The sequence below is a fragment of the Triturus cristatus genome, chromosome 2_2 (assembly GCF_964204655.1).
Source record: "Triturus cristatus chromosome 2_2, aTriCri1.1, whole genome shotgun sequence".
NCBI classification, from domain to species: domain Eukaryota; kingdom Metazoa; phylum Chordata; class Amphibia; order Caudata; family Salamandridae; genus Triturus; species Triturus cristatus.
The window spans coordinates 781,261,077-781,281,377 of record NC_140582.1 but is presented as its reverse complement, the minus strand read 5'-3'; the positions used below and the strand labels follow the sequence as shown (position 1 = coordinate 781,281,377).

The 20,301-nt window shown below is 53.3% G+C and overlaps 1 protein-coding gene across 2 annotated transcripts in view; it reads left to right on the top strand.

Annotated features, from left to right (window-relative positions):
- The first annotated feature begins 15,683 nt into the window (after positions 1-15,683).
- Positions 15,684-20,301, top strand: part of TRMT9B (tRNA methyltransferase 9B (putative)) — a 184,903-nt gene continuing 180,285 nt past the window's right edge. Inside the window, exons 1-2 of one of the 2 annotated variants that reach the window (XM_085642044.1) lie at positions 15,684-15,916; positions 18,927-19,009. In XM_085642044.1, the coding sequence (XP_085498170.1) occupies positions 19,002-19,009 (8 nt within the window). In that variant the 5' untranslated portion in view covers positions 15,684-15,916; positions 18,927-19,001. The remainder of the gene's footprint in view (positions 15,917-18,926; positions 19,010-20,301) is intronic. The other variant, XM_085642043.1, reaches the window with a different exon arrangement.

The window sequence follows — 20,301 nt, the reverse complement described above, 5'->3', positions numbered from 1 at the left end:
CTTCTCTCTGCTGAGTAGGGTGAAGGGCCACCCGCCAGGCGGCAGGCCCTCGAGTCAGACTGTCCATGCGGGGAGGAAGCTCCTTGCTTGAAACAACAGCCGAGGCTGGCCAAGCAGTCCATCCCTAAACGGACCGAGAGTGCCCAATCAATCACAGTACGGCCAAGGCATCCCCTCGCAGGCCGCCCTGCACGGGGGGATGCTGGCTTCTCATCCCTGCCTGCTCCCGGGGTGAGCAGGCTCAAAGGAAAGGCCCATCGGGAAGGGGCCGAGAGGCCGGAGCAGACCAGGGTCCTTGGGGGCCCCGGCAGGTGGGCCCGCGTGCTACCTTCCCCTGTCTGAGAATTGCCGGACCTGACGGAGGTCTGGCTGAGCAAACTTGGAGAAAAAGGACCATCAGGAAGGGGCTGAGAGGCAGGCGCAGACCAGGGCCCCTGGGGTCCCGGGCGGGCGGGCCCGGGTGCTGCCTTCCACCGTCTCAGAATCGCCGGACCTCACGGAGGTATGACCTAGCAAACTCTGAGAAAAAGGACCATCGGGAAGGGACTGAGAGGCAGGTGCGTACCCAGGCCCCTGGAGCAGCGGCGGGTGGGCCCGGGTGCTGCCTTCCCCTGTTTCCGAATCGCCGGACCTCAAGGAGGTCTGACTGACCCTCTCCCTAGTAATCCAGAGGAAAAGTACCCCCCTTTCTTGTAATCCGTGCACACGAGATGACAGAGGGGACTCAAGGCGCGAATGTACCCGACCTCCTGGAGCCCTCGCTGAGATCAGGGAGCAAATGAGCCCTCATCGGGACTTCCAGGCAAGCCCGGCCATCTGGGCGCCCCATTGGAAAGCATTGCGCATTACGAGATGGCCGAGGGGATAGGCGTGACCAGATGGCCGAAGGGATAGGCATGACCTGATGGCCGAGGGGAAAGGCGTGACCAGATGGCCGGGCTCGAAAGGGAAGCCATCTAGTCACTCTGTGCCCCAACGAAAGAGTGAGCGGGAGCCGGGGAATGGGGGACCGGAGGCCCAGGGTCCCAGCTGGGCCCCAGCAATGGAGGCTGCGAGGGGGACCCGATGGGTCCTCCGACCCAGGGCCCACGGACACCTTGACAAGCAGGGGAGGTCTGCACGGGACCCAAGGACCCCTTTCCAGGGCCCTTGGTGGAGCGGCAGGCCAGGGGACAGGGCCCAGGAATGAAGCACCCGACGCGGGGCCCGGCGGGGTCCCTGGACCCAGCTGGGGCTCCCAGGCCCAGAGGCGCAGGGGAAGCCTCCCCGGGCCCGCCGGACCCCGTCCCGGGCTCCCTGCCACACGGCAGGACTCAGGATCGGAGCCCGTGGTGGGGAGGCCGCCCTCCCTAGGGCCCACCCCGGGGCCCTCAGGCGCCCTGGCCGGAGCTCCTGAACCCAGCCAAGCAAGGGGGTTAGTCTCCGGGTACAACAGAACTCCGTCCCGGGCCTTTGGCAGTGCCGCAGGCCTCTGGACGGGGCCCAGGGCGGGAGCCCCCGACCCGGGGCCCGGCGGGGCCTCTGGACCCAGCCAGGGCTCCCAGGCCCGGAGGCGAAGGGGACGCCTCCCCGGGCCCGCCGGACCCCGCCCCGGGCACCCAGCCACGTGGCAGGACCCAGGACGGAGCCAGGGGTGGGGATGCCACCCTCCCTGGGGCCCTCAGGGACCCCGGCCAGAGCTCCTGAACCCAGCCGAGCAAGGGGAGGCTCCCCAGGCACGATGGAACCCTGTCCCGAGCCTTTGGCGGGGCAGCAGACCTGGGACGGGGCCCAGGGCTGGAGCACACGAGCCAGGGCCTGGCAGGGCCCCTGGACCCAGCCGGGGCTCCTGGGCCCGGAGGCAAAGGGGAAGCCTTCCCGGACCCCTGGACCCAGCCCAGCAGGGGTAGGCCCGCAGGACCCCATTCGGGGCAGCCTGTCATGCGGCAGGCCCAGGGACGGACCCAGGGCTGGGGCAGCATCCGGTCCCGTCCAGCTGCTGGCAGAGGACGGCTAGGCCGTGAGGGGTCCCAGAGTGCCCTGTCCCTAGTAATGCAGAGGAAGGCTAGCCCCCTTTCTGGTAACCTGTGCTCACCGCAAGATAGAGGGGACCCTAGGCGCGGACGCGCCCGACCTTCTGGAGCCCTGGTTTGGATCGGGGAGGCTTCCAGGCCGGCCCAGCTATCTGGTCGCCCTTATTGGAAAGCATTGCATGTGACCAGATTGCCGGGGGGAGAGGTGCGACCAGATGGCCGGGACCGAAAGGACTCCCATCTGCCCACCCCAAGCCGTCGCTGTAGGGTTCCCACCTTCCCATGCAGGGCTCGGGTGCTGCAGGGCTCGGGGGCTGCAGGGCTCGGGGACTGCAGGGCTCAGGGGCTGCAGGGCCCAGGGATGCAGGGCTCCGGGGCTGCAGGGCTCGGGGGGTCAGAGACCCCACGCTGGGCCTCGGGCATGGTGAGGCCCGCAGTTGCTCTTGGGGCCCAGCTGCCTGGGGGAGGACTGCCCGGGACCCATGGAGCCTTGCAGGTCTCCAGGGCTCTGCACCAGGGAGCCTTGTCCCGGGCAGATGGACACTTGGCAGGCCGCAGGACGGGGGATCCCAAATCCCAGGCCCTGACCGAAACCCAGGCCCCAGGGCCGGTCCCAGCTTCTCAACCCAGCCAGGCATGGGAGATCAGGGAGCCTGCCCAGACACGAGGGACCCCTGTCCCGGGCACACGGACCCTCAGGACATGTGCTTGTTTTCCACACATTTTTTCCAAAATTCTGCGTAGTGGCGCTATGCCAACTACGCCCAGCCCTAACCAAACTCTTACTATGCAGTGGAAAGGACGTACCCAGCCACCCCCTCCACCTGGCCCGGTCCCTGCTTCTGATCCCTGCCAGGTTGGGGGAGCCTCCCATGGCCCGATGGACCCATTCATAGGCACCCGGACCCTCGCCAGGCCACAGGACGGGGGCTCCCGCACCACAGGGTCGTATAGGGGTGGGCAGAAAACTACGGTCCACCAGCGTAGCGGATAAAGCCAGCCATCCCTGCTCCCCAGCCCGGTCCCTGCTTCTGAAAGCAGCCAGGCCGGGGAGAGCTTCCCTGGGCCCTGGTGGACCCCCGTCCCCAGCGCCCGGACCCTTGGCTGGCTTGCAGGACAGTAACTGCCGGACGGAGCACGAGCCCTGGGCCCGGGCCCAGCTTCCGAACCCTAGCCAGGCTGGGAAGAGCCTCCCCGGGCCCCGGTGAACATCCTTGCCCAGCGCCCTGACCCTCGGCTGACATGCAGGATGGGGGCTCCCGCACCCCGGGGCCCGCCAGACGGAGCATGAGCCCCGGGCTCGGTCCCAGCATCCGATTCCGAACCCTAACGAGGCTGTGGAGAGCCTCTCCGGGCCCCGGTGGACCCCCGTCACCAGCGCCTGGACCCTCAGCTGGCTTCCAGGACGGGGGGCTCCTGCAGCCTGGGACGCAGCACCAGCCCCGGGCCCGGTCCCAGCTCCGAATCCTAGCCAGACCGGAGGGAGCCTTCCCGGGCCCCGGTGGCCCCCCGTCCCCAGCGCTGGCTTGCAGAATCGGAGGCTCCCGCACCCCGGGGACCGCTGGACAGAGCACAAGCCCCAGGCTTGGTCCTAGCTTCCGAACCCTTGCCAGGCCAGGGAGATCCTCACCGGTGGACCCCCGTCCCCAGCACTCAGACCCTCGGCTGGCTTGCAGGGCTGGGGGCTCCCACAACCTGGGACGGAGCACGAGCCCCGGGCCCGGTCACAGCTTCCGAACTCTAGCCAGGCAGGGGGGAGCCTTCCCGGGCCCCGATAGGATCCCCAGACCATCGGCTGGCTTGCAGGATGGAGCTCAAGCCCCAGGCCCAGACCCAGATTCAGAACCCTAGCCAGGCTGGGGAGAGCCTTCCTGGCGCCTTAACCAGGCGTTCGGTTCATCCCTGAGCACCAGTTCTGCTTACCAAAAGTGGCCCACTAGGCACACTCATTCCATGCCCGGCTCCACGCCAGCGAGCCGGGCTTCTTACCCATTTAAAGTTTGAGAATAGTTTGACATTGTTTCGGCCCCAAGACCTCTAATCATTCGCTTTACCAGATAAAACTGGGGGCTCCGAGCGCCAGCTATCCTGAGGGAAACTTCGCAGGGAACCAGCTACTAGATGGTTCGATTAGTCTTTCACCCCTATACCCAGTGTTAGAAGGCGACCTCAGAGGGGCCCGGAGGGGGCCCTGACTGTCCTGAGACCAACCCTCGAGGTATCGTAGCCTGGCACTGGCGGGAGACTCCTCAGGGGAGGAATCTTGTATCTAGGATCGTACACTCGGCACCACACGACAAAGAGACACCACACCGAGAGTTCTTAAGAGCAAATCTTTATCAGATCGGAGTGGTAAGATCTTTATAATCAGCAAGGCAATATATATACAAGTAGAGCGCGGGCTCACAAAGTCTTGGAGGGGGGTTAGGAGGTAGCGGGACAGTCTTTGGGGGAATGGATCAAATGCAGGAGCGTATCCGGCGCACAGCTCACAATCCTCGAGCTGGGGGTTACGCTTGTCGTCGTGGGGTCTGGCGGGACCAAGGGAGTCTGGGGGCGCTGTGAGATACTCAGCAGGCTCGAGTACAAGTTCGGAGGTCTTACGATCTGCAGGGAGCCGCGAGTCACTCAGCAGGGCTCAAGCACAAGTTCGGAGGTCTTACGATCTTCAGGGAGCCGCGAGTCACTCAGCAGGGCTCAAGCACAAGTTCGGAGGTCTTACGATCTTCAGGGAGCCGCGAGTCACTCAGCAGGGCTCAAGCACAAGTTCGGAGGTCTTACGATCTTCAGGGAGCCGCGAGTCACTCAGCAGGGCTCAAGCACAAGTTCGGAGGTCTTACGATCTTCAGGGAGCCGCGAGTCACTCAGCAGGGCTCAGGTGTTTCCAAGGCGAATCTGCCGGACAGTCCCAGGGCACCCCTTGTTATAGGGCGACTCCTCTTTGATGTCCGGAGTCTGTGCAGACAGGGGTCTTGTCACCTGGGGGTCGCTTGTTGGGGGTTTCCTGCTATTGTCCTTTGATCCTTTCAGGGCCGGGTCGGGAGGAGCCCCAGACACCCAGCAGGCGTGGAGCCAGCCCTCGGGGAGGCCGGCGGGTCGATCGAAACCCACCTTCCCAGGGAAGCGCAGAGGTGTGATGAAAACTGCTCCTCCCTCTCTCATCCCAAGGGGAGCGCGATGTCCTCCAGCCGGAGTGGCGCCTGTAGGCTAGGGTCGCGCTGGGGCCGGGCGGCCATCTTGGTGCATGAAGTGGGCACGCGGGCCCGGGGTGGCCGAAGGAGGAAGGCCTACGGACGGGGGAAGTCTGGGTCGGGTGTGTGTGTTCTGGTGGGAAGGATCGGCCAGGCCAGGGGCTGGTGTGAGGTGCAGGGGTCAGGTCTGACTATGTTACGAGGGCCGGGTCTAACACCCAGGTCGGACAACCGCTTTGCACATCAGGACCGCTACGGACCTCCACCAGAGTTTCCTCTGGCTTCGCCCTGCCCAGGCATAGTTCACCATCTTTCGGGTCCTCTCACGCACGCTCATGCTCCACCTCCCCGACGGAGCGGGCGAGAAGCGCCGGTGGTGCGCCCACCGCTGGAAGCGCGGCGGGATCCCACCTCAGACGACGCGCGCTCGCCCTCACCTTCATTGGACCACGGAGCCTGGGGTGGGGAGACCACCCTCCCCGGGGCCCTCAGTGGCCCTGGCCGGAGCTCCTGAACCCAGCTGAGCAAGGGGAGGCTCCCCAGGCACGATGGAACCCCGTCCCGCGCCTTTGGCGGGGCAGCAGGCTGGGGATGGGTCTAGGGCTGGAGCACATGAGCTGGGGCCTGGCGGGGCCCCTGGACCCAGCCGGGGCTCCCGGGCCTGGAGGCATAGAGGTAGACTCCCCGGGACCTCATTAGGGCACCCTGCCACGTGGCAGGACCGGGGACGGAGCCTGGGGTAGGGAGGCCGCCCTCCCCGGGGCCCCTGACACAGCCCAGCAGGGGTAGGCCTGCTGGACCCCATCCTGGGCAACCTGCCACGCGGCAGGCCCAGGGACGGACCCAGGGCTGGGGCGGCATCTTGTCCCCTCCAGCTGCCGGCTGAGGACCGCTAGACCGAGAGGGGTGCCAGTGTACCCTGTCCCTAGTAATCCGGAGGAAGGCTACCCCCTTTTCTGGTAACCTGTGCGCACCGCAAGATGGAGGGGACCCTTGGCGCGGACGCACCCGACCTCCTGGAGCCCTGGATTGGATCGGAGGGGAAAATGAGCCCTCATCATGACTTCCAGGCTGGCCCGGCCATCTGGTCGCAGTTATTGGAAAGCATTGCATGTGACCAGATGGCCGAGGGGAGAGGTGAGACCAGATGGCTGGGGCCGAAAGGACTCCCATCTGCCCAACCTGAGCCATCGTGGTAGGGTTCCCGCCTACCCACGCAGGGCTTGGGGGCTCCGCTTCCCGGGGGCTTGGGGACCCCGGCTGGGACTCAAGCCCGGGGAAGGACCACTGCAGCTCTCGGGCCTGGATGCCCAGGGATGACTGCCCGGAACCATGGAGCCCGTCCCGGGCACTTTGCCATGCCGCGGGCCGGAGGTGGGAGCCCCGGACGCCTAGGGAGGTGTTGCCCGGGCATAGCCCATCTGGTCCCCGGCAGAGAACCACCAGCCCGCAAGGGGTGTCCCGGCATACCCTGCCCCTAGTAATCCAGAGGAAGGCTACTCCTCTTTCTGGGAACCCATGCGCACCGCAAGGCTCAGGGGACCCTAGGCGTGAATGTGCCCGACCTCCTGGAGCCCTGGCTGGGATCCGGGAGGCAAATGAGTGCTCATCGGGACTTCCAGGCCGGCCTGGCCTTCTGGTCGCCCCATTGGAAAGCATTGTGTGCGACCAGATGGCCAAGGGAAGAGGTGCGACCAGATGTCCGGAACCGAAAGGACTCCCATCTGCCCGCCCCGAGCTTTCGTGGTAGGGTTCCCGCCTGCCCTTGCAGGACTCGGGGCTGCAGGGCTCGGGGGCTGCAGGGCTCGGGGACTGTAGGGCTCGGGGCTAAAGGCCTCCAGAGGTGCACGGCTCCAGGGCTGCTAGGCTCGGGGGGGACTCGGAGACCCCATGCTGGGCCTCAGGCATGGGGAGGCCCGCAGGCGCTCCTTGGGCCCAGCCTTCAGGGGGAGGACTACCTTGCCTTGCAGGTCTCCGGGGCTCTGCACCAGGGACCCTTGTCCCGGGCAGATGGACACTTGGCAGGCCGCAGGACAGGGGCTCCAAAACCCCAGGCCCTGACCGAAACCCAGGCCCCAGGGCCGGTCCCTGCTTCTCAACCCAGCCAGGCCGGGATGATCGGGGAGCCTGCCCAGGCACGAGGGACCCCTGTCCCGGGCACACGGACCCTCAGGAAGTGCGCTTGTTTTCCACACATCTTTTCCAAAATTCTGTGTAGTGGCGCTACGCCAACTACGCCCAGCCCTAGTTACGCATCCAGGTACTTTTCGTGAGAACTGTGTCGCATTTACCATCAACTTGAACTAAGTTAATTCACCATCTTTAAGTCAATTTTGAGTACAGTATTGTGGATCTTTGTTGTTTGTGGTCTTGTGTTAAGTCTATATAAAGAATACTTATTTTTATAAAACCTGTGTGGTGTTCATCTGTAGTGTTTTCACTGTATTACTGTATGTGTTCACAAATGCTTAACACACTTCCTCTGAGATAAGCCTGTCTGCTCGTGCCAAGCTACCAAGGAGGTGAGCAGGGGTAATCCAGTAGTGAAATCCCCTTTCCCTGACTTAGAAGCAAGGGTCCCTATTTGGTCAAAGGTACCTACCTCTGCCAACTAGAGACCCCCAGTTCTAACATTGGTGGACAGCGGTGAGGATTTGGACCTGCATTTGTGACTCATATACAGTAATTGGTGTACACTACTTGTGAGTGCAGACCAAACGTGACCACATACTTTTGTGATAGAATTTTTTTTCCTTGGACTGTTATTTTTCCTGAGAACTGCCAATTCTTGCTGCCATGAGTAGACCAGCATCCGTTGCATCGATGGATCTAGATTTTGAGGAAGAGAGGTTAGATACCTATAATGCCCAACAGGTAATTCAAAGAAAGATGAATACCAAAAGGCGCTGAGGGCCTGGGTGGAAGCAAGAAATGCCTCTGGGCTAGTGGTGGAGCCAGCTGAGCATGCGGATGGACAGCTGGATAGGCCGGTGTTTCCAGCTAGGAGAGGGGGACCGTCCCCACCTGGCAGTAGTGTCTCTTCTAAGGACCTGTCTCCCAGAGAACTGGAAGACAGGGAGGGAAATAGGATTCACAAGCTGGAGATGGCTAAGCTTAAGAAGGTGCGTCAGAGGGAAACAGAGAATAACAGGTTGTCCTTGGAGAGAATGAGAATGGAACATGAGTTGAGAATGAGAGAGCTTAAGTTGGAGCTCAAGAGGCTTGAGGCCATGCAACAAGAAATGTGCATAGCTCAGAAAGTGAGCTTTGCTGAGTTGGAGGTGGAACCCAGCTCAGATGGTGGCAGCAATATTTAATGTTCTAGTGCTGAGAGAGTAGTACACACACCCAGAGATGTGGCATCTGACTTGGAGGGGGTTAACATCCACCAGGAGGTTCAAGGATATGAGATAGCTCCAGTGGTGCACAGTGTCCAGGAAGTAGAGTGGGGCACTGGCGCAGGGGTCCATGGTCCTAGTGTTGGGAGGGACACTCCACTGACTAGGTGAGAGGAGGAGGGAGGAGGGTTCCCCCATGGTTGAAGTACTGGTATGTGGATGTGGAGACCGCCCAGGAGAGTGTGGGTTGAATCACAGGGACAGTCAGATACTGTCTTGCCAATCTCAGGAGAGTGGTGTGGAGTACGTGTGCGAGGCACTGGATGGTAAGGTGAAGGATACTTTGGTTAACCCTTGTAGGGGGCTGTTTGATCCAATTGTGGGAGAGCATATTGTAAGTCCCTGTTTTCCAGAGCTATGCCATCACCTCTTGGAAAGTGAGTTCTCTGACCCCAGGGAGCTCACATTGGAGGCAGACCTTTTGGTGGAGTCCAGAGGGTCTTAAGAGGCATTGGAGAGTGATCCTAAGAGGAGTGGCTCAGGTATCTTCCAACCCAGCGTGGTGGAAGTGGCTCAGAGTAGCCCAGCTAGGTCCTGTAGTAGTGAGAGGGGTGTAGAGCCTCACGTCTTGTCTTTAAGGGGAAGGAGTGAGAATGGGTTATGTCCCGGTAGTGGCCAACCTCAGTCTCAGAGCCTGGATGGTTCTTTAAGGGAACACCAGGTGGGAAGCCTAGTCTGTCCTGATGGGCCGCCCATTGAGGGGGATCCCCTAGTGTCTGGTGAACTGGGAGGGCCCGATTCACAGACCAAACTTAAGACTAAATCCTAAACTTAGTACCATTCTGGTATTCACAGAATGCACCTAGTACTTCTGCTATTCACAGAATGAACTTACTACTTTTGCTATTCACAGAATGAACTTAGTACTTTTGCTATTCACAGAATGGATTTACGACTACTAAACTTACGTCCGCACTCGGGCCGGAAATTCCGGCCCAGAGGCGGAGCTTCCGGCCCGGAGGCGGAGCTTCCGGCCCGGAGGCGGGGCTTCCGGGCCGGAGGCGGAGCTTCCGGGCCGGAGGCGGAGTTTCCGGCCCGGAGGTGGGGATTCCGGCCGATTTAGCTATGGCCAAAATCTCCACCTCCGGGCCGGAAGCTCCGCCTCCGGCCGGAAGCTCCGCCTCCGGCCCGGAAGCCCCGCCTCCGGGCCGGAAGCTCCGCCTCCGGGCCGGAAGCTCCGCCTCCGGGCCGGAATTTCCGGCCCGAGTGCGGACGTAAGTTTAGGAGTCGTAAATCCATTCTGTGAATAGCAAAAGTACTAAGTTCATTCTGTGAATAGCAAAAGTAGTAAGTTCATTCTGTGAATACCAGAAGTACTAGGTGCATTCTGTGAATACCAGAATGGTACTAAGTTTAGGATTTAGTCTTAAGTTTGTTCTGTGAATCGGGCCCGGAGTGTCTAGGCAGGCCTCTATTCATTCTGGTGTATGGCAGTACCACTCCTAAGTGGAGGGTGCAGAAGTCCAAATTGAGGGGTGAGAGGGAGAAAGAGTCCCCAGTGGAAGAACCAGTGGGTAAGGGGCCAGCCAGAAGGGCTGAGTCACCAAGGAGTGACCATAGTGACACCACTTCTGTCCTGGGGCATCTTCACACACTGTCAGACGGACAGGAGGTTGTGAGCTCTGCACCAGGCAGACTGTCACACGACCCATTAGTTATGTGTCACCCTCGGGGGAGGGTATATGTACTCCCCAGGAAGTCCTGGTGCGCCGGGCAAGTGTTCAACCGCAGGGGTTGGTCCCTGGGTTGGGAAGCCAGGTTCAGGTGTTGCCTGACCTGGAGGAAGGGGCAACTGTAATCGGTGTCCCTACCAGTTTGTCTTCTGGGGGCACCACTCCAGGTGGGAGGGTGCAGTACTCTGGAAAGGGGTGCAGAGGGAGGGAGTCCTCGCCTCTGACCCCGGTTCTACCTGAGGGTTTAGATCCCAGGTTCGTGAATCAGTTGCAGGGACAAGGCCCTGAACTGGTGGGTCAGTGACAGAATGTTATACCTGACCCAACAGGAAGGAGAGTGGACAAAGGGTGCCAAGCACCTGGGGCTACTGCCTTCGCTCTCTGACACCACAGAGGTTTAGGAGCCCTGAGAGGCATAAGGCCTGGGTCTCATCACTGACTACTGTCAATGCCCACTGTGGCTTGCTGTCTGTCTGTTGGGACACACCTGTGAGCAAGCTCAGGTTAGGTGCTGTACAGGTGGTGTCCATAGGTGAGGAGAAGGGTTCCCCATGGATTAGCTTGGTGCGCCCTGAGAGTATGGACAGAGGGATCCAAATGGGTTCAGATTGGCGTAGAACTGGAATATGCCCCTGCAGTTGGGGGCCAGATCCAGGTTCTATCGCCCAAATCAGGAAAGCCCATCAAGTTAGTGATTGGTCTACCCTGTGTTTTGGCTGGAAGGGGGTTGTGTTGGACTTGGCCCTTTTTGCAGGGTCATCCCTGAACTTTTTTCCTTCCTCCTGTGTTTTCTCTGACCTGTTTTTGTTGGTTTTATGACTCTGGGCACTTTACCACTGCTGATCAGTGCTAAAGTGCATATGCTCTCCCTATGCTAAATTGAAGTATTGATTAGTGACTCCATGATTGGGTTATTTGACGTACTTGTCACACCCTAGTACAGTGCACCATGTGTGCCCAGGGCTTGTAAATCAAATGCTGATGGTGGGCCTGCAGCACTGGTTGTGCCACCCCCAGAAGCAGCTTGTAAAGTGTGTCTCAGGCATGCCATTGCAGGACCTGGGTGCAGTCTATGACTGCCATGTTGACTGGCAAGTGCACCCACTTGCCAGTCCCTAAACCTTCCCTTTCCTTCATATTACACACCCCTATGGTAGGCCCAAGGGCAGGGTGCATTGTAAGTATAAGGTATGACATGCCCTGGTGTGTGTGGCATGTCCTAATAGTGAATTTCAGCCATTTTCGTGTTTCACTATTGCAAGGCTACCTGTTCCCCATAGGCCAGAATGGGCAGTTTGATTATTACATCTTATAATCCTATCTGACTCATGGAACATGGTAGAAATTCGAGTTTGGTATGCCTGAACTCAGAATGATAAAATACATCTTTTAGTGAAGTTGGTTTTAACATTCTGTGTTTGAAAATACCACTTTTAGAAAGTAGGTATTTTCTTGCTTAACCTCTTCAGTGCCCATGACGAGCTGGACTCGTCATGGGCCGCGGTTGTGCTGTGCCCATGACGAGTCCAGCTCGTCATAAACCCCGCCCGCTAATGTAACGGCCGGCACAGGGCGGGGAAAGGGCGTGGTACTGAAGGGGTTAACTGTCCAAGCCTGCCTTTGCTAGGTTGTGTATTGTGTGTCTGGTTCTGTGAGTGACAGGGGCTGGGAGATTCCAGGAGAGAGGGTGAGTCAGTACAGGGCTGAATAGAGAGATCTGCATGTAGATGGGTGGGAGGAGCTGCACCTGGGACCTGAAAAGGGCTGTGCCTTCCCTTCACAATGCTGGCTCCACCTCCTGTGGTGCGTCTGATGTCTCTGCCCTGCACTGTGAAAGGAAAGAAGGAGTCTTGTCAACAAAGCGCTCCAGGACTGACCAGAACTGGTTTGGACTAGGCAAAGGCCTCTCTGCCTTCAGAGAACAAAGAGAAAAGTAGTATAAATATGGGGACGCAGGCCCCAAGACTTTAGATCACTTCTGGAACAACAAGACGAACCTCTGCCAAGGAGAAGAACCAAAGGAAGCTGTAGGAGCTGTACTGCCCCCCTGCCAGTGTGCTGAGTTGCTGGTTTGGCCTACAGTGGTGTCTTCAGTGCCAAGGAGAAGAGAAGGAACTTTCAAAGGACTTTCATCATCTTGCAGAATATTACTCCAAGGGCTTGAACTTGTGCTTGCCTCCTGCTGAAGTCTCAGGGACAAAAGACTTCACCAGCAGCTCCCCTCTGAATTTCCTCGCTGGGAATTCTTTCTGCAGAAGCCTGCGTGTCGCTGGGAGCTGGAAGCGTGACGCAACAAGAAGAAGCGTGTTGCCGCTGCAGCTGTAGTCATCGCATCGCTGGAGAAGCGTGCTGCCACCACATCTCCCCAGAAGCATTTCTTCGTCACAGTTGTCTGCCGATGCATCACCGGAGGAGCGCGTCACCACCGTGAGGGTAGCTGTCGCATCACTGGACAAGCGTTTCGCAGGACCTGTCGCAGCTCCAAAGTACAGAGTCGCCGCAAGGCTTCCAGGGCGTGCACGCATCGTCTTAACATCGTCGCATCAAGGGCGCCATCTTATCGCATCGCACCGGATTGTCTCTTTGCGGCGCCATCTTGCTGCATCGCAACCGGGCCGCAGTAAGAGAATCTACGCATCGCCTCCTCTCCGGTAAGGATCAAGACGCATCCCCTACTCTGCGCAAGCATTGAGGCGCGATGCATCGTCTCCCCCGAAGCAAGGAACTGACGCACCTCCAACACTGCGAGCCTTTTGTTTATTTTGCGTTACGCATCAAGGTACTTGTGTGAGAACTGTGTCGCATTTACCATCAACTTGAACTAAGTTAATTCTACTTTTAAGTCAATTTTGAGTACAGTATTGTGGATTCTTGTCGTTTGTGGTCTTGTTTAAGTCTATATAAAGAATACTTATTTTTATAAAACCTGTGTGGTGTCCATCTGTAGTGTTTTCACTGTATTACTGTATGTGTTCACAAATGCTTAACACACTGCCTCTGAGATAAGCCTGTCTGCTTGTGCCAAGCTACCAAGGGGGTGAGCAGGGGTTATCCAGCAGTGAAACCCCCTTCCCTGACTTAGAAGCAAGGGTCCCTATTTGGTCAAAGGTACCTACCTCTGCCAACTGGAGACCCCTGTTCTAACAATGGGGCTATGTCCCACAGACCACTGATAAAAGCCTATAATGCTATGATACCCCCGCAACAACAATATGGAGCAGAAGTCCTCTGCTTAAGTGGTAAATGCAGTTGGGATAATGAGGAAGGGACTTGCATAAAACCCCTAATGTCATTACCGGGCTCATCTATGATCCAGGCAATTAGATTACAGCTGGGTATGACCTGATGGAATGTACAGGTGCAAGTGGCCCTACTAAGATTCTGGAAAAGAGTGGGTACAGGAGAAGCCATGAAAGTGTGACAATAGTGTAAGAATGAGCCTCAGCATAGTGACCTAAAATGGGAGAAAGAGGACAGAAAGAAAATGTTTACTGTGTGTGAAAACCTAAATGTGAGAAATGATCAGCAGACTCTACAAATATAAGTTACAAAGAGTGAACTCAGAACTCTAGGGAAGGAGTAGTCTCGGATGGAAGACATGGAGTATCTGAGAAAGAAAGAATCTGTGAAATTCATGATGAATAGGTAGGTGAAAAAAAATGGTACCCCTAGATGGATGTATTACCTAATCAATTGCTCAGATCAGAAGTATTAAGATTGAGAATCTGCATTAATCCTTGCATGACTAATGGGAGAACAAAAATAGAAATGATGCGACCTGACAGTAAATGTATATGAACGTTGGGCACAAAATGTGATAATTTACATATTTTAATGGATTGCCCAAAATTGTTAGCTTTACCAATACAGCTTTTACGTCCCATCTTTTTAAAATTTGGTGTCGATGTGCGGGCACAAACAATTGAACTTCTTACAGATATGGCAAACCTTGAAATATCAATAGCCATTGCGAAGTATATGAAGGCTGTAAAAGATTTTTTATGGAATAGGAATTGGATGGTTGAAAGGTAGGATAGATGTTATGATGAATATGGATTTTAGTTAACTTTTACCTGATATGTACCTTTTAGAAATATATTTTAGAATAGGAATTTTATTGCTCTTAAAATATTTATGTTCATATAAAGGCGTGTCTATTGCTTATTTATGGACTATTGTGTAGCTTTGAAAGGAAGCATATGGAAATCAGACTATTATAGTGGCATTTGTTGACGAATCTGTATTGATTTTAGAACATTTTACATAGAGTGATATGTTTTATGTTGTTCAAAGACAAATGGTCTAAATAAAGGTTACTTTTGACTGACAAAAAAAATATACGCAATATCTCTCACAGCATGTATACACAACTGACCCGGTCATGCATCTTAGATGTGAACTATGCAGAACTTCTGACTGAACAAACTTAGGTGTCGTGGCACTTTTTATTTTAGTGGCACATTATCCATTAGTTCTGGGATACTTTGATGCGGCAATTCCCTACTATAAAAGTGTGCCCAACCCATGCAAAGGTATGTTTCCTCTCATGTTTTTCGTGTTATGTCATATTTCCCAAAAGTATACACGTGCTACATTTATCACTGGGATAATCACCGCCTAAGTGTGAGGAACCAATTTCAGAATGAAAGATTCTGTGCATTTAAAACAAAGAGTGTGCCTTGCCATCTCTGTGGTGCATTAGTTGTGTAAGTCCACTCGTGGAGATTGAGGGAAATGCGGCACTTTCATGTGATATGTTTATTCTTTCCAGAAAGAGGAGCGGTCGATATCGGATTCAAACATACCGAAGAAAACAATGTAAAGGGCACTTTCAGTCCAGACATACTTCGGTTGTCTCGTCTGTTTTAATGTGATGACATTGCAATAACTGTGCAGGAGAAAAAAAAAGATTAAAGTTGTTTGTCAATGACATAGCTGGAAATCGCGAGCTACAATAAACTTATTTATTAACATTTAAACAAGATAAAATGTAGAAGAAATGTAGAAAGATACGGAAAAAATAAATATAAGCATGCATTTCCAGCAGTTAAGTATAATAAAGCAGATACAGTCCTCTATAATAATGTTAATCTACGTAAATACGGAAAAGTAGAGATTATTATCTATATAAAATATACATGGGCAAAAATAAACATGCTCTGACAAAAATATACCAACACCAAGCATGCTGGGCACACAATATTAATCATTGTCACTGTGTATGCAAATATGTGGCGACCGGGCATGGTTCTCTTGTGCAACCGTGCAAGTGGGGGATGTATGTGGTAAATGAACACTGAGCTAGACATGCGCCGTGCCAGGGCTGGATGATGCCGTGTCTCCTCCCATAGCCCGACCTCCTCTGCTTGGCTCACGCACACATCATATCCCCTCCCTTGGCACACGCAGGGAGGGCGCCCAGCTCCTCCGCCTCTCTCCCTACAGTGGAGGACCAAGCGTGAGCCAGCCGAGGATGGAGGAGGTAGGGGGAGGGCAGAGCAGGGCGGAGTGACAGGAGGAAGCGCCTGGGAGCTGAGGACAGCGGGAGGCACGGCCAGCCCTCCGGGAGGATGCTCCATGCCGGCGCGGGCTCTAACCGCCGGGGCCCGGGCGGGCGCCCCCCGCCAGGGCAGCACCAGCAGGTACAAGGGTCATTGGGTTCAAGTGGGCGGGCACTGGGCGGTGGACAGAGACAGGCACCTGTTATCGTCCCCCTTAACTCCACACCGATGCCGCTAAACCGCGCGTTGGGGGTTTCTGGGCGATTAAATGTTAGAAGTCAAGCTAGCAGCTTGCTCGCGCTAAGGAAAACAAACAGGCAAATATTTCCCAATGACCAGGGCAGAGAGGCAGGTCGAGCCAACGCGGCAAAGAACACCCAGGTTTCCATCGTGCTCCTATCATCTGCGGGGTTCGTCCTCCAGCTCCCACCAACTTTTAAGGATGAGCATCACCTTTCCTCGCAGCCTTCCCTCTTCACTTAGTGCCCTGCTCAGCCCTCTGCCTGGTACCCAGTCTCTTCCCACCGGGCGCCGGGGTTTTCATTCAGTTATTTCCTCTATTTGGCACAGTCTGCTCTCTCCTTCTGGGAGGAGCGCAGAACGGGCGCATCAGTGATTCAAAGCGTGTCTGTCCTACGACCCTTGGGTGAACCGAGGTATGTATGAGCTGCTGCTTCCCCGGCATGTTTCGTACCGGTCGTTTTTTTTCCGACCATCTCACGCACTTCTTTGCCTCGCTGCAAAGAAGTGTTGTTCGCACCTTTCTTTCAAATAAAACAGAGCCGCGAGTGAGCACCTGCGTGCTTACACTTTGGAGCGGGGTTGTAAAAGCCGGAACGTTTTGTATCTACCATGGGTGGCGAGCGAGGGCATTTTTACAGCATTTATTGAAAAGCGCAGGTGTTTGTTTCTACAAGAAATACTGTACATAGCAAATCCACGCGAGATAAGAGTCTTTATCACTTTTATTCGATACATTTTGTGGAATGGGTGAAGTTTTGGTGGAAGATGGATTTAGGCACATAATAAACAGAACACATAATAAATATAGTTTTACATGAAGCAAATTACATGTCAAATGAGTTACATTTACACCAGGAAATTGGTTGACTGAGGACATACGGCAGAGAAGGGAGTCTTCAACCAGGTGGGAAAAGAGTTTGGAAGGAGTGCACTTTGAAGACTGTCTTGCATGTGTCTGTGCCTGAATGGTATAGTATGGATTAACCAGGGACCTAAAAGAAACTGAGTGCTGCACGCGGGGGGAGATGAACACACATGGGTGGCTGTTGTCTTAAAGGTTGGTGTGGTTGGACAATAGCTATAATGACAGCAGAGACCAAGCGAGTTCATCAGCATGGGCAGAGACTAGAGCAGTGACATGAGTATCAACCACAGCTACCACATAGGTAGCGACAACAGCAGCCCCATCAACTTCTTCAGCCTCAAGACCCACAGCAGAAGCTAGTGAAGTCACAACACTGGCCACAACAGCTGCCACCACAGACATTATCGCAGTAGCAATGATGACTGTAATAATAGTTGCAAACACCTTCCACTGTACTTGCAATTACAGAAGGGGCCACAGTACTAACAACAGCTACCACAATGGCAGGAACAACAGTTTAAGTTTGAGTTTATTGAGGACAGTGAACAGCATTCAGTTTTGGCATAAGAAGTAAAAACAAAATATAACAAAAATTAAGAAATATGAAATACATCATAAAGTGTACAATAAAGCAGCTGAAAAAGATATAGATAAATATACATCTTATGCTGCAAAAACTGTTGAAGTGCATAAAATACACAAAGAGGGTTCACAAGCGGGAGGGATGGGGTTGAGGGGAAATGGTAGCTGAATAATATAGACAAAAAATAATAATAGAAACTGTAGACATATGTGAAAGAGAGAAAAACATCAGCTATATGCATTTATAAAACTGTAATAAAGTTTAAGAAAAAAGACGAAGAAATGAATTCAAGGTGGTGTCTGTACCTCAGCAGACCCATACATGGTTTTGCTGGCAAGAAAGCTAAATTAGGATTACACATTAGTTATTGGGAGCCATAACAGCTCTCTCTTTATAGCTAAGGATATAGGAGAAACATAATTAGAATCCAGCCTACGATTAAAGCAGACAGCATTCTACCAAGACCTGAAAGTAACAATGTGACCCTGTTTCCAATTAGAGGTTATTAAATGAAAAGCAACAGCCGGCAATAAATCGATTAAGTTATGACTTGGAGCTAACTGAGACCAATGAGGAGCTAGACTTCCCAAGGAAATGTTTGAAAAGAAAAAGGGACCTTAACCATAACAATCTTGTTGATTTGTTGGCATTCCAGCTTCCAAAACTGGAGAACAGAAGGACACTCAAACAACATATTAAAATCAGCATTTGAACTAGTACAGACCAGCAAGCTGTAGAGAATGATTTTAAGTTAATGGGAATAAATAATAAACAATGCTAAACAAAATAAAGAGTCTATAAAGTGTTTTCAGCCCATGAAGATTCTGTCATAAAATTGTTTTCTCTTTTAATTTCTTTAAGGGAGCTTGTGCTCTCCATATAGTGAGGTTGTCTCAGGTCCCCCTTCTAGTGACACATGCACAATAATAGCAATCATCCACTGTGACCTCACTTCTGTCCCCAGGCACTTAGAGTAGCCCAACACATTGTCTTTATACATGAAAGCTGCACAATTAGGCTTTGATAACGAGGCTGCAGCCTGTGTTATATTTTTTCATTAAATAAAAGAACAAAATATTGTTTTGTACTTGTGAATGGGCCTTGGGTGGGCTACCGGGCTATTTTGGAAGGGTCTGGCCCACCCTATAGAACCAGTCCTGTTCATATGGCTGGTGTGTGGTGCACGATTATTATAGAATACATTCTTTGAATTTTTGTACACACAGTCATTGAACTAATCTTTTCTCTTTTGATATATACCACCCTCCATATTGCATGTTTCACAGATTTTTGCATGTTTTAAAGCTGTTCTGTTTTAGCATACTCTGCGTGCTCCAGCCACTTGTGAGCTCCACCATTTTTAGTATGTCTTTCCTTTGTTTCCATCCTCTGGCGATTCAGTGTACGTTGTCTCCTACAATACGCGTTCTAGTCTTTGACACACTTTCTGCTTGCCACAGGATTTCCACTCTCTATTTCCATTGGGGATTCACTTCACTTCGTGGGCCCCACAGTGTTCCGAGTTTTGAGCCGTCATGTACAGGTATCCATTAATTTTTTGTTTTCATATCCATGGCCATGCTTCATGATGAATATATCGTACTTAAGACAGATTCATTCTCTTAGTTTGTGCTAATAGTGAACCGATTACACAGTGCTATGTGGAATAACTAGGTTTGGTCTGCTACTATTTACACTTGTTTGTTTCACTCTGCTTCTAGGCCGTCATGTATTTTTAAGTGGTAGCATGTATTTTTAGCGCAAACACATGCGCAATTTATTACGGTTTGTTGCCACTTTTATAGACTGTGCTTGGGTTTTAGAATTGACAGTCTCTGCATAGAATAATGATGACATTGTGAGCTAGGACCTTGTCTCATTTGTTTGCTATTTTGTGCTGATTTACATTTGAAGCTCAGAAGGTTTCTTGCCACAACTGGGTGGTTTCCGGCATTTAGCACTTTTGTATATAACATGGTGCATCTGCAATTCAGCAAATATGAAGCCCTGCCTCTATCTTTTCCTCCCTTGTCAAATGCTTTTCTTACTAATTGGCCGGTTGGGTTACTCATCCCTAGATTCTATCATTCGGGATATATGCAGATTTCTAAAGAAAGGCCTCATTAGTTGGGTCAGGTGGGATGAGTACAAATTGGTTTTCATGGTATAAAATAAATGGATTTTCAGACTATCACTGTGTTATTTCTTGCAGGTTGCACCATTTTCTTGTTTTCCTGATGAAGACTTTGTGGTAGTCAGCCTATGGAGTCGAAACGTTGACTTATTAGGTTCCACCTGGTTCATTTATTGTTAGACTGTCTAAACTCAAATGTTGATACTATTGGGATTCTAAGAATTTGTTTTGACCTATGGTTTTTAATCACTGTACCTAGTGTAACAATTGTAATTGTAATATATGTTGGTTAATGTTTGGCTCACTTACTTTTCACTCACTCTGCACCGTCACTTGGAGCCCCTGTATCGATTTCACTGTGGCTAGAACTGACGGTCTATTGTACTCATGTTTTGACATATTGTCACTCAACATAAAATATTGACGGCTGGTGAAATTGTGTTGTTTATCTATTGAAAATTGGCCAATTTTATCACGCTTTAGTTATATTTCTAAATATTTCTAGTGGAACACTGTTCATTATGATGCAATGTAGTCCATAATTTTTTAGCTCCAGGTGCCACTACAGATGACAGAGACCAGCTATATGCCAATGGCGTTTGTCCTGCTCGCATAAGACCAGTCTACTCTGAACTTCTAAGGCATATCCCATCCCTTGTGAACAGAAGCACAGATCAGTTTTGGCCTTTTGCATCTATGTC